The following is a 10,910-nucleotide window of genomic DNA, read 5'->3' as shown; positions in this document are numbered from 1 at the left end:
TTTGCACATTGTTACAACACTGTATATATACATAATATGACATATAGAATGTCTCTATTTCTTTGAACCTTTGTGAGTATAATGTTTTCATTTTATATCATCCATTTCACTTGATTTGGCAATGTTTCCCATACCAATAAACCCCTTTGAATTTAGAGAGCGAGAGAAAGAAAGAAAGAACAGAGAAGTCACCATCCTCAGTTTATACACTGTTCTACCTTAATCAAACACAAGCAACTATGTTTTCAGCACTGATGTTTACATTCCAAAGGCCTGAGAACAGCCTCCCAACGATACAGTCTGTTTTCGGATCAAATTATTATAATTGCTTAGCGTTCGCACTGGAGATTTCAAGCATAATATTCTCCAGTTGTATTGACAACTGTTTTATTACTGAAACGTAAATGTATTACCTATGGTATTGTCAAGTAGTATTTCAACTAGCAGACCCAGGGGCCGGCTCTGGCCTTTGGGGGCATAAGTGAGATGTAGTAAAAAAAACGTTTTTATTTATTTATTTAACCTTTATTTAACTAGGCAGATCAGTTAAGAACAAATTCTTATTTACAATAACGGCCTACCAGGGAACAGTGGGATAACTGCCTTGTTCAGGAGCAGAACGACAGGTTTTTACCTTGTCAGCTTGGGGATTCGATCCAGCAACCTTCGGTTACTGGCCCAAAGCTCTAAATCTCACTTATGCCCCCCAAAGGCCAGAGCCGACCCCTGGGTCTGCTTGTTGAAATACTACTTGACAATATCATAGGCTACATGCTGCCCCAAGTTGGGCCCCCAGGGCAAATCATTTTAGTGGCCCCTGTGATAAAAACATTACGTATTTACCTTATTTATTTTATATTAATGGTTAACAATGAATATTTAACTAACAGTAAGATATTTCTGTCCTACTAATGCTGTGTTTTTATGGTCTCCACTCTAGTTCCCTGCAGCTAATCTGGGCATATGGTCACTAGAGATGGCTTGAGCTGACAAATGAGTTAAACACTGCATTACATAGACAGGAATGTGTTTTACTAGAGATAGCTTAAGAGTATATCAATCTCTCATTGTCTCAAAATCATCCTTGCATCTGGGAAACTAAGCCAGGTGGGGTTAAGACAACAACCCCGTGCAGATAACGACCGGATGAAATCTTATGACGCCCCTTGGTCTGCACGGGCCATGACTAAGCATTCTGAACCAGCCATGACTAAGCATTCTTAGTGTCAGCTATATAAAGAACTCTGCATTTCTGTAAAGGTTAGTCTCTCGGGTTGACCAGTCTATTTATTGCAATAATTAACCTCTTACATCTATGGGGGCGCTATTTCATTTTTGGATGAAAAACGTTCCCGTTTTAAACAAGATATTTTGTCACAAAAAGATGCTTGACTATGCATATAATTGATAGCTTTCGAAAGAAAACACTCTGACGTGTCCAAAACTACCAAGATATTCTCTGTGCGTGCCCTAGAACGTGAGCTTCAGGCAAAACCAAGATGAGATGGCATCCAGGAAATGAACAGGATTTTTGAGGCTCTGTTTTCCATTGTCTCCTTATATGGCTGTGAATGCGAGAGGAATGAGCCTGCCCTTTCTGTCGTTTCCCCAAGGTGTCTGCAGCATTGTGACGTATTTGTAGGCAGATCATTGGAAGATTGACCATAAGAGACCACATTTACCAGGTGTCCGCCCGGTGTCCTGCGCCGAAATTGGTGCGCAAAAGTCACCTGCCAGTATTTTTCCTTGGGATACAGAGAGGAAAGCAAGCTTCCACGAACTGCATATCAATGAAGAGATATGTGAAAAAACACCTTGAGGATTGATTCCAAACAACGTTTGCCATGTTTCGGTCGATATTATGTAGTTAATCCGGAAAAAGTTTTACGTTGTAGGTGACTGAATTTTCGGTTCGTTTCGGTAGCCAGACGCAATGTAGAAAACGGAACGATTTCTCCTACACACAGACGCTTTCAGGAAAAACTGCGCATTTGGTATGTAACTGAGAGTCTCCTCATTGAAAACATCAGAAGCTCTTCAAAGGTAAATGATTTTATTTATTTGGTTATCTGTTTTTTGTGAAAATGTTGCGTGCTAAATGCTACTCAAAATGCTATGCTAGCTTTGCATACTCTTACACAAATTAGTCAATTTCTATGGTTCAAAAGCATATTTTGAAAATCTGAGATGACAGTGTTGTTAAGAAAAGGCTAAGCTTGAGAGCAGACGCATTATTTTCATTTTATTTGCGATTTTCAGAAATCGTTAACGTTGCGTTATGCTAATGAGCCTGAGGCTTTAGTCACAAACCCGGATCCGGGATGGGGAGTTTCAAGAAGTTAAATCGATATTGAATAGAGATGATAGTTTGAAGAAATGACAACGTTTCTCTCACTTGACCCCCCCCCCCCCCGACAGCAGAGAGAAAATGAACGTTTGAAAGTAAATTTCCTGCAATTCTACCATTTTTCAATGACTTATGCCATGTAAATAATATATGAGTGAGAGTAACCAACAAAATCAAATGGGGGCCATCTGGAGGTCAGGGGCCCTGGGCACGACACCAGCATTCCCGGTTGGTATTCGGCCATGATTACCACAAGTTTAGATAGCTGGCTAGACTAACTTACCAATCCATTTTCATTTTGCGGAAATGGCTAATTGAGTGACTGTCAGTGACGGACATAACAAGAGACAAATTGCTGATGCATAACCAAATTATTCGAATTTGCACCTTATATATTCTACTATTCTAACCTTTAACACTAAGAGGAGACCCCGACTGAGTACACTTTTTAAAATAAACACAGATAGATAATTATTTTGGGGGGGAGCATAATCTTATGTCACTTATGCCTGGAACTGGCCCTGCGCAGACCAATGATAATAGATGCAATTATGTTGAAATTAGACAAGAGCACTTGACTCAAGTCCACGAGTACTAATGCACAAACTGTGGATCTTGGCACAGAAGTCACAACACCACAACAGCCCAGTGTGAGGCTTGTCCACCTGTCTGGACTCCGCCCTCTGTCGGCATACATGTTAGCTCCCTGTGACTGCGTGTTCAAGAACCCAAAGGGGTCACGGGAAGGGAAATCTCTGCTGCTTAGCAGACCAGGGGTCTCATTTATCAACCATGCATAGGCACAAATCTGTGTGTAAACCATGTGTGTAAAAATGGAAATGGATCAATAGGAATGTTTGCTTGAGAGTGTTTGTAAATGTACACACAGCCATGACCATGTGTAAGAATCAAGTGGTGGATTAAGGAAACTGCTTGTCAAGTGTAGAATGTGGAAAATATGTTGAAATTGTGACAGTAATAATTAAATAATTTTTCAATTTCAATTCATGAAACATTGCTTGGCTGTATAATTTGACCACATCAGTGCAATTGTTACAATAATAATGCATATAAAGTACAGTAATTTGTTAGAATGAGAGGTATGAGTCAAAGTGAAACCATTGTTGACATACTATAAGACTGAGATAATGGGAAATTGCATGAGAGACGGCTAACCTTGCTCTGTTGGAAGATTTGGCACACGCTGCATTTTGCAGAGAGCGAGTTTGTAGAGACAGATGGCACATTTTCTGCATTAAGTACAGGTTGGCTTGTCAGATATCTTTTCTCAAAAATCCTATAAGATTGTTTTTTGGAAGATTTAAGACGTACTTTAAAAAGGATACCATTCCGGTGCACATCCAAGTGCTATCCACCCTCTGGTTTTTGGCAACGGACACTTTTCACTGGGGGCTTGCCAATCACAGCCCCCGGTGAGCCAATATTTTCGATGCAATCATCAGCAAAACAAACATTAACACGTGCAATTTCCATGCACCATCTCAAAACAGGTTGGTTCCCAAACATGAACGGCTCAATAGACGTCACCCTCATCAGCATAACATCACCAGCCTAAACTAGTTCAACTATGTAAACAGAAATGGATGGATGGTTGGCTTGTTGGCGAGTGTTGCCTACTCAAGTATACAGTGGGGCAAAAAAGTATTTAGTCAGCCACCAATTGTGCAAGTTCTCCCACTTAAAAAGATGAGAGAGGCATGTAATTTTCATCAAAGGTACACTTCAACTATGACAGACAAAATGAGAAGAAAAAAAATCCAGAAAATCAGATTGTAGGATTTTTAATGAATTTATTTGCAAATTATGGTGGAAAATAAGTATTTGGTCACCTACAAACAAGCAAGATTTCTGGCTCTCACAGACCTGTAACTTCTTCTTTAAGAGGCTCCTCTGTCCTCCACTCGTTACCTGTATTAATGGCACCTGTTTGAACTTGTTATCAGTATAAAAGACACCTGTCCACAACCTCAAACAGTCACACTCCAAACTCCACTATGGCCAAGACCAAAGAGCTGTCAAAGGACACCAGAAACAAAATTGTAGACCTGCACCAGGCTGGGAAGACTGAATCTGCAATAGGTAAGCAGCTTGGTTTGAAGAAATCAACTGTGGGAGCAATTATTAGGAAATGGAAGACATACAAGACCACTGATAATCTCCCTCGATCTGGGGCTCCACGCAAGATCTCACCCCGTGGGGTCAAAATGATCACAAGAACGGTGAGCAAACATCCCAGAACCACACGGGGGGACCTAGTGAATGACCTGCAGAGAGCTGGGACCAAAGTAACAAAGCCTACCATCAGTAACACACTACGCCGCCAGGGACTCAAATCCTGCAGTGCCAGTACATGTCCAGGCCCGTCTGAAGTTTGCTAGAGAGCATTTGGATGATCCAGAAGAAGATTGTGAGAATGTCATATGGTCAGATGAAACCAAAATAGAACTTTTTGGTAAAAACTCAACTCGTCGTGTTTGGAGGACAAAGAATGCTGAGTTGCATCCAAAGAACACCATACCTACTGTGAAGCATGGGGGTGGAAACATCATGCTTTGGGACTGTTTTTCTGCAAAGAGACCAGGACGACTGATCCGTGTAAAGGAAAGAATGAATGGGGCCATGTATCGTGAGATTTTGAGTGAAAACCTCCTTCCATCAGCAAGGGCATTGAAGATGAAACGTGGCTGGGTCTTTCAGCATGACAATGATCCCAAACACACCGCCCGGGCAATGAAGGAGTGGCTTCATAAGAAGCATTTCAAGGTCCTGGAGTGGCCTAGCCAGTCTCCAGATCTCAACCCCATAGAAAATCTTTGGAGGGAGTTGAAAGTCCGCGTTGCCCAGCAACAGCCCCAAGACATCACAGCTCTAGAGGAGATCTGCATGGAGGAATGGGCCAAAATACCAGCAACAGTGTGTGAAAACCTTGTGAAGACTTACAGAAAACGTTTGACCTCTGTCATTGCCAACAAAGGGTATATAACAAAGTATTGAGATAAACTTTTGTTATTGACCAAATACTTATTTTCCACCATAATTTGCAAATAAATCCATTAAAAATCCTACAATGTGATTTTCTGGATTTTCCCCCCTCATTTTGTCTGTCATAGTTGAAGTATACCTATGATGAAAATTACAGGCCTCTCTCATCTTTTTAAGTGGGAGAACTTGCACAATTGGTGGCTGACTAAATACTTTTTTGCCCCACTGTATTTGCCATTGCTATGGCAACTTGAATTCTCCCAACGGTCCTCTGTTTGTAGTTGTTTTTATTTTTACTGGTCAAGTCACAACTGAGTAAGCCAAATAAAACCTTTTGGTTGTACTCTGACACTAGCACCTCTATTTTATCTCCTACCAGTGTGGGTATGACGATTGTAGGATTGTTTGATAAATCACGATTTTTCTATGGGTACCAACATTCTAAATTCTGTTTGTTAGTAGTATTTTAGAATAGTTTCTACCGAATATTAATAAATGAGGCCCTGGGTTCAAATACTGTCTGAAATAATTTCAAATACTTTAGTGGTGCTTGATTGAGCTTGCCTGTTGCAATGGAATAATCGCAAAAGTCCAAACCCCACCCAGCTGGTACTCAAGGCAGACTTGAGAAAATGCCGAAAGCATTTGAAAGATTTTGAATAGTATGTGAACCCAGGTGTGCTGCTTATATGAAAACAGATTTAGTGACACTTGACTGAGTCTCACAGTCAGTGGGCTGTCTGTCATGGCATTACTGTCTCCACTTGAACAAATCTATCCCAATCCAACACAGCCCACCAGCCCACCAAATTGAACCACCCCCCACTTCCTTGTCAGTTTAATGATTTTACTGCTGGATCAAGATGTAAGCCATTGAATCACCAGGCAGACATTCAGACAATTCTTGCACAAAGTGCTTGCGCTAGATGACTTGGATTGCACCAATAATATGCTTTCTCAATCTCCACATGCTGCCGTGGAGAAAGATTGAAAAATGAGAAGTACTGTAGTTGTTAGTTTGCCGACTGAGGTGATGGAACAGCCTTAACCTACCCCACTAAGCAAATAGGAGACGCACACAGCAATGCTTATTGTCCACTGTGAAAACATCATCAAACTCTAATCTATCAAGCGGTGATGTTGTAATGTTTGCTTTACACCTGTGATGTGTTATGGTACACCGTGTAACCATATCGTACCAAAACAAAGGCCTGGGAATTTGAACAATAACAGTGAATGAAGTCAATGTGGTTGTTTATAGCTGATGACCTGTAACATATTCCATTACATAGGGGTTGCTCACATCAGCTGAAAGCAACCACATTGCCAAAGACATAGCAAGTCATTCCCACACCCACATACACCACTGCTTCCCGTTTTCTTCTGTCTGTGAACGCTTCAATGTATTGACGTGCAGCGTACAGCACATAAAGTACTGATGCATGTATGGAGCAGCCTTACCTGCCATGGATGAGACATTGATGATGACTCCTCCTTCTTTTCCATACTCTTTGCTCATATGATCCAGGGCCAGGTAAGTCCCCTTGATGACTGATGTCTATGGAGAGAAACAAGAGGGCTTGAGTTTCAATATCCAACACATACAACAGGCACACTGTTTTGCTCTTATTTACACTGTGGTAGAACTCTTCGCTGATGTCACGTAATGTAAACTAAGCTAAACTACAGCGTCATGTAATATAATGTAAACTAGGCTAAACTACAGCATCATGTAATATAATGTAAACTAGGCTAAACTACAGCATCATGTAATATAATCTAGGCTAAAATACAGCATAATGCAAGATTGATTTTGCAGTTAGTCAAGTAACAGATTGTTTTGGAAAAACTGATTTTCAAAACTATCTCAATGACAAGACATTCAATGACATTCAATCTAACATTTACTTGTGTTAGTCACACACACACACACACACACACACACACACACACCCCTCTTACCAGATTTACATCGATGGTCTTCTCCCAGTCCTTCTCATTGTTGATGCCAGCATTGTTGACAACAATGTCCAATCTTCCAAACCGGTCGACTATACTTTGAAAAGCATCTGCAATATGAAAGAAGAGTCCAACACTTAGGTTGATTAACTATAGATGAACCCCTACCAGAAGAACACAACCAGACCATACGAGATGGACATTTGTCAAGAACATTGCATCTTTGTTTATTTACATCTAAACTGTCATTTCGATTCGATATCAAAGAAGAACATCTAGTTCTTAGGTTGATTATACAGGCTATAATTACTACAAGAACACTGCCTCTTTGTCTATCTAAGTAAACAAGTACATTCAAAAAATTATCTAAGCCACAAAAACTGCAGTATAACAGGTATTCACCAGCACCTGCCTTTCAGCTGAAAACATTCCGCAAGAAAACCTTCAATTAAAAAAATATATATAATAATAATAATCACCTTAACCAAGGTAGGAGCAACAAGTCAAGTACGTTGCTTTACTTGAACAACAAATGTCTAACAAATGTCCAGTCTTACAAGACTAAACGGACTGTGTCGATGTTTACGTTTCAGTCGTGCATTGACAGTGTTCAGTGTTGGTTGAATGGACTCTTATACGCACAGATATTTAGGTAAGGCTACATCCAAGAACATTCCAATGTCTTTTGCCTGTGGCGTTTTGAAAATCATTTCAAAAGTAACTAATTAATTTCCACACAATGAAAGTCTGTTTCAGAGGTGAATGATGTGTTAAAATAGGTAAGCCTAAGGCCTAAAGGTGATCGAAAATGAGAATATTCAGAATTCTAAACCACTGCGCAGCATGAAATAAAATAGACTATTATGCATTTAGCCAAAATGCTAAAGTTAGACTAGGCATATAGCGATACTTTAAAAAAGTAGGTTAGGCTAATAACCTTTAATAACCTCTAAAGAAAAAATAGCAGTAACATAGTAAAGTTGCAATTACCTTTGCCTAGTCAGACTGTTACCATGGTTACCTCATGGACAGTATATTCTTTACAAGCCAGAATGTTGAATAAAATGATATGTACATTTACTTTACCGGTTGTCCATACTGTTGGTCCTTTTTACCGAAAGGCAGTGGCGATAAAATGTCCATAGAATGTATAACCAAACCAACTTTTCAAACCGCTGGTAGTGGGTTCAGATGTTGATCACCTGAAAGCTGCTCACTCGATGTAAATACATGCAAGCGATGTTTGCATACTTTCCGAACTCGTACACGTGTTTATATTGTTTCGTGCATGTGCCAGGTGATAGAAAGCAGTACCAGCGCTTAGAGCTTGTGAGAGGAAATGTTCCAAACAAATTAATTGCATTCATCTCAGACTATGAACCAGAAGTATCACAGTTTTATTGTCAGGCAACCATTACCTTTAAGTTTCAATCTGTCCGTCACGTCACACTGAATGAAAATGCAGTTCCCATCTCCAAACTCTCCATTTAAAATCTTCTTGCATTCCTCTCCGACACTTTGATTCAAGTCAACAAGTGCAACCTGCGGGTATAAAATCAGAACATCTACAAAACTATGTACAAATATTTAAAGCGGTTCCTGTGCGACACAGTTGGTTTTGGCTCCATACAACCACGATAGATTGGTACAAGCGCCGCGCGTAAAATGCGTAAAGTAACCAAAACCACCGTCCATTTACGGGCGACATTAGGCTAATACTTTATATATAAACACCAACCTTTGCTTCATTCTTCAGAAGGCTTTCTGCGACGGCTCTACCGATACCTTGCGCACCGCCCGTAACGAGAGCCACTTTACCTCGCAGAGTCATCTTTTACGCTTCATATGGCTGCGACACCGCGTGCTGCTTTATGTAGGCTCCTATATCATCTGGTATATTAGTTGTCAGAAAAGGGGCGTGTGGTGTATGTAGCGCTAAATAAACACACGGTGGATAATTACGCCGTCTCGTCTTTCACCTTTTTCATATTCCAAACCGACCTCCTAATGAGATAGGCCTACAGTAGAAGCTCACTACTGGCATCATAGAATGACTCATCTCTGTGACTAGCAACAAACAGCATGAGGGAATATCTACTGCTATGCCCTTCATATTGGGCAACCATGCAGTGACGTCACTCGCTATTGGCAGGCCTACAGTCTGTTTTGAAAGGCAATAGCTTAACGTTAGATTGGGAATACATTTTATGACGTTGAGATATAGACCTGCAGTATATGATATCCCTTTATGTGACCATTTGCCTCTGCCAAGAGGCCTGAAACTTAATCAAGGACATCAACCACTGGAGTCACTGGCCTGTTCACCACGCAATCATTCAGAAGGCAAGGTCAGTACAGGTGAATCAAAGCTGGGACCAAGAGACTGAAAAACAGCTTCTATCTCAATGCCATCAGACTGTTAAATATCCATCCCTAGCCAGCTACCACCCGGGTTACTCAACCCTGCACCTTAGAGGCTGCTGCCCTATATACATAGACATGCCATCACTAGCCAGCTACCACCTGGTTAATCAACCCTGCACCTTAGAGGCTGCTGCCCTATATACATAGACATGGAATCACTGGCCACTTTAATAATGGAACTCTAGTCACTTTAATAATGTTTACATACTCTTTTACTCATTTCATATGTATACAGTATACTGTATTTTGGTCAATGCCCCCCCCCCCTCCCACACACACACACTTTTTTTTGTTGCTTGTCCTAAGATGCATATATTTATTAATTTAATTATTTTACTTTTTAGATTTGTGTGTATTGTTAGATACTACTGCACTGTTGGAGCTAGGAACACAAGCATTTCGCTACACCCACAATAACATCTGCTAAATAGGTGTGCGTGGCCAATACAATGTGATTTGAACAACAGGGCACAGCAGGGTAAAAGGTTCTATACCCACTCTGTGTGATCCTCTGGATTGATACAGTAACAAAGACACAAATGACAAAATCTTCATTTAGAAATGTATTGTTTTTTCCCCCTCTATCTTTCTCTCCAAAGGACCTTTATTAGATTTATGAAAAGTATCTACAGATGTACATTATACTGGGAGAAAAAGCACATTTGTTCTTCTCGTCATCACAGCAGCAACTAAAACACAGGTCGAACACAAGTTCAAAAATAAATCTATTAACATAGAATTCAGTTCATGCATCTAACATTTAATAATACTGTATTTCTTTTGTACAAAATAAAGTATTTAAATACACTTGCAATAGAAATGTACATGAAACGTATGTTAATTCATCCTTCACATTGTGTTTAGTTGTGTCAAATACTAATATGTCGAAGTGGTATTAAAATCTGTAGAACTATATGAAAGCTTTGTCACTTTATGAAGGAATGTGGGAGTATAGATATGTTTTTACCAAAAGTATATGGCACAGTATCCCTTCCTAGATTTAATCAGTAGTTGTTTTTAAATAGTGTAAAATTCTGGAAATGTCTTACCAAATATTTTTTTTTAAATATCTTTCAAAAAACATCACAACTGTCTTGGAGTACAAGAACCCGTCAACCATCTAGAAGAAGGAGAGGAGATTGATATATTGCACGTTTCATAGATGTATCCATAAATA

At 40.0% G+C, this 10,910-nt stretch overlaps 1 protein-coding gene across 1 annotated transcript in view; it reads right to left on the bottom strand.

Moving 5' to 3' along the window:
* Positions 1 to 9,378, bottom strand: part of LOC135506982 (15-hydroxyprostaglandin dehydrogenase [NAD(+)]-like) — a 46,291-nt gene extending 36,913 nt beyond the window's left edge. Inside the window, exons 1-4 of the mRNA XM_064926427.1 lie at positions 9,048 to 9,378; positions 8,728 to 8,851; positions 7,313 to 7,419; positions 6,812 to 6,908 (exon numbers count right to left, since the gene is read on the bottom strand). Of these exons, the coding sequence (XP_064782499.1) occupies positions 6,812 to 6,908; positions 7,313 to 7,419; positions 8,728 to 8,851; positions 9,048 to 9,140 (421 nt within the window). The 5' untranslated portion in view covers positions 9,141 to 9,378. The remainder of the gene's footprint in view (positions 1 to 6,811; positions 6,909 to 7,312; positions 7,420 to 8,727; positions 8,852 to 9,047) is intronic.
* Positions 9,379 to 10,910: the final 1,532 nt, after the last annotated feature.

The sequence above is a fragment of the Oncorhynchus masou genome, chromosome 20 (genome assembly GCF_036934945.1).
Source record: "Oncorhynchus masou masou isolate Uvic2021 chromosome 20, UVic_Omas_1.1, whole genome shotgun sequence".
In the NCBI taxonomy this organism is placed as follows: domain Eukaryota; kingdom Metazoa; phylum Chordata; class Actinopteri; order Salmoniformes; family Salmonidae; genus Oncorhynchus; species Oncorhynchus masou.
The sequence above is the reverse complement of the archived record's forward strand: the minus strand, read 5'-3'. Positions and strand labels throughout refer to the sequence as shown.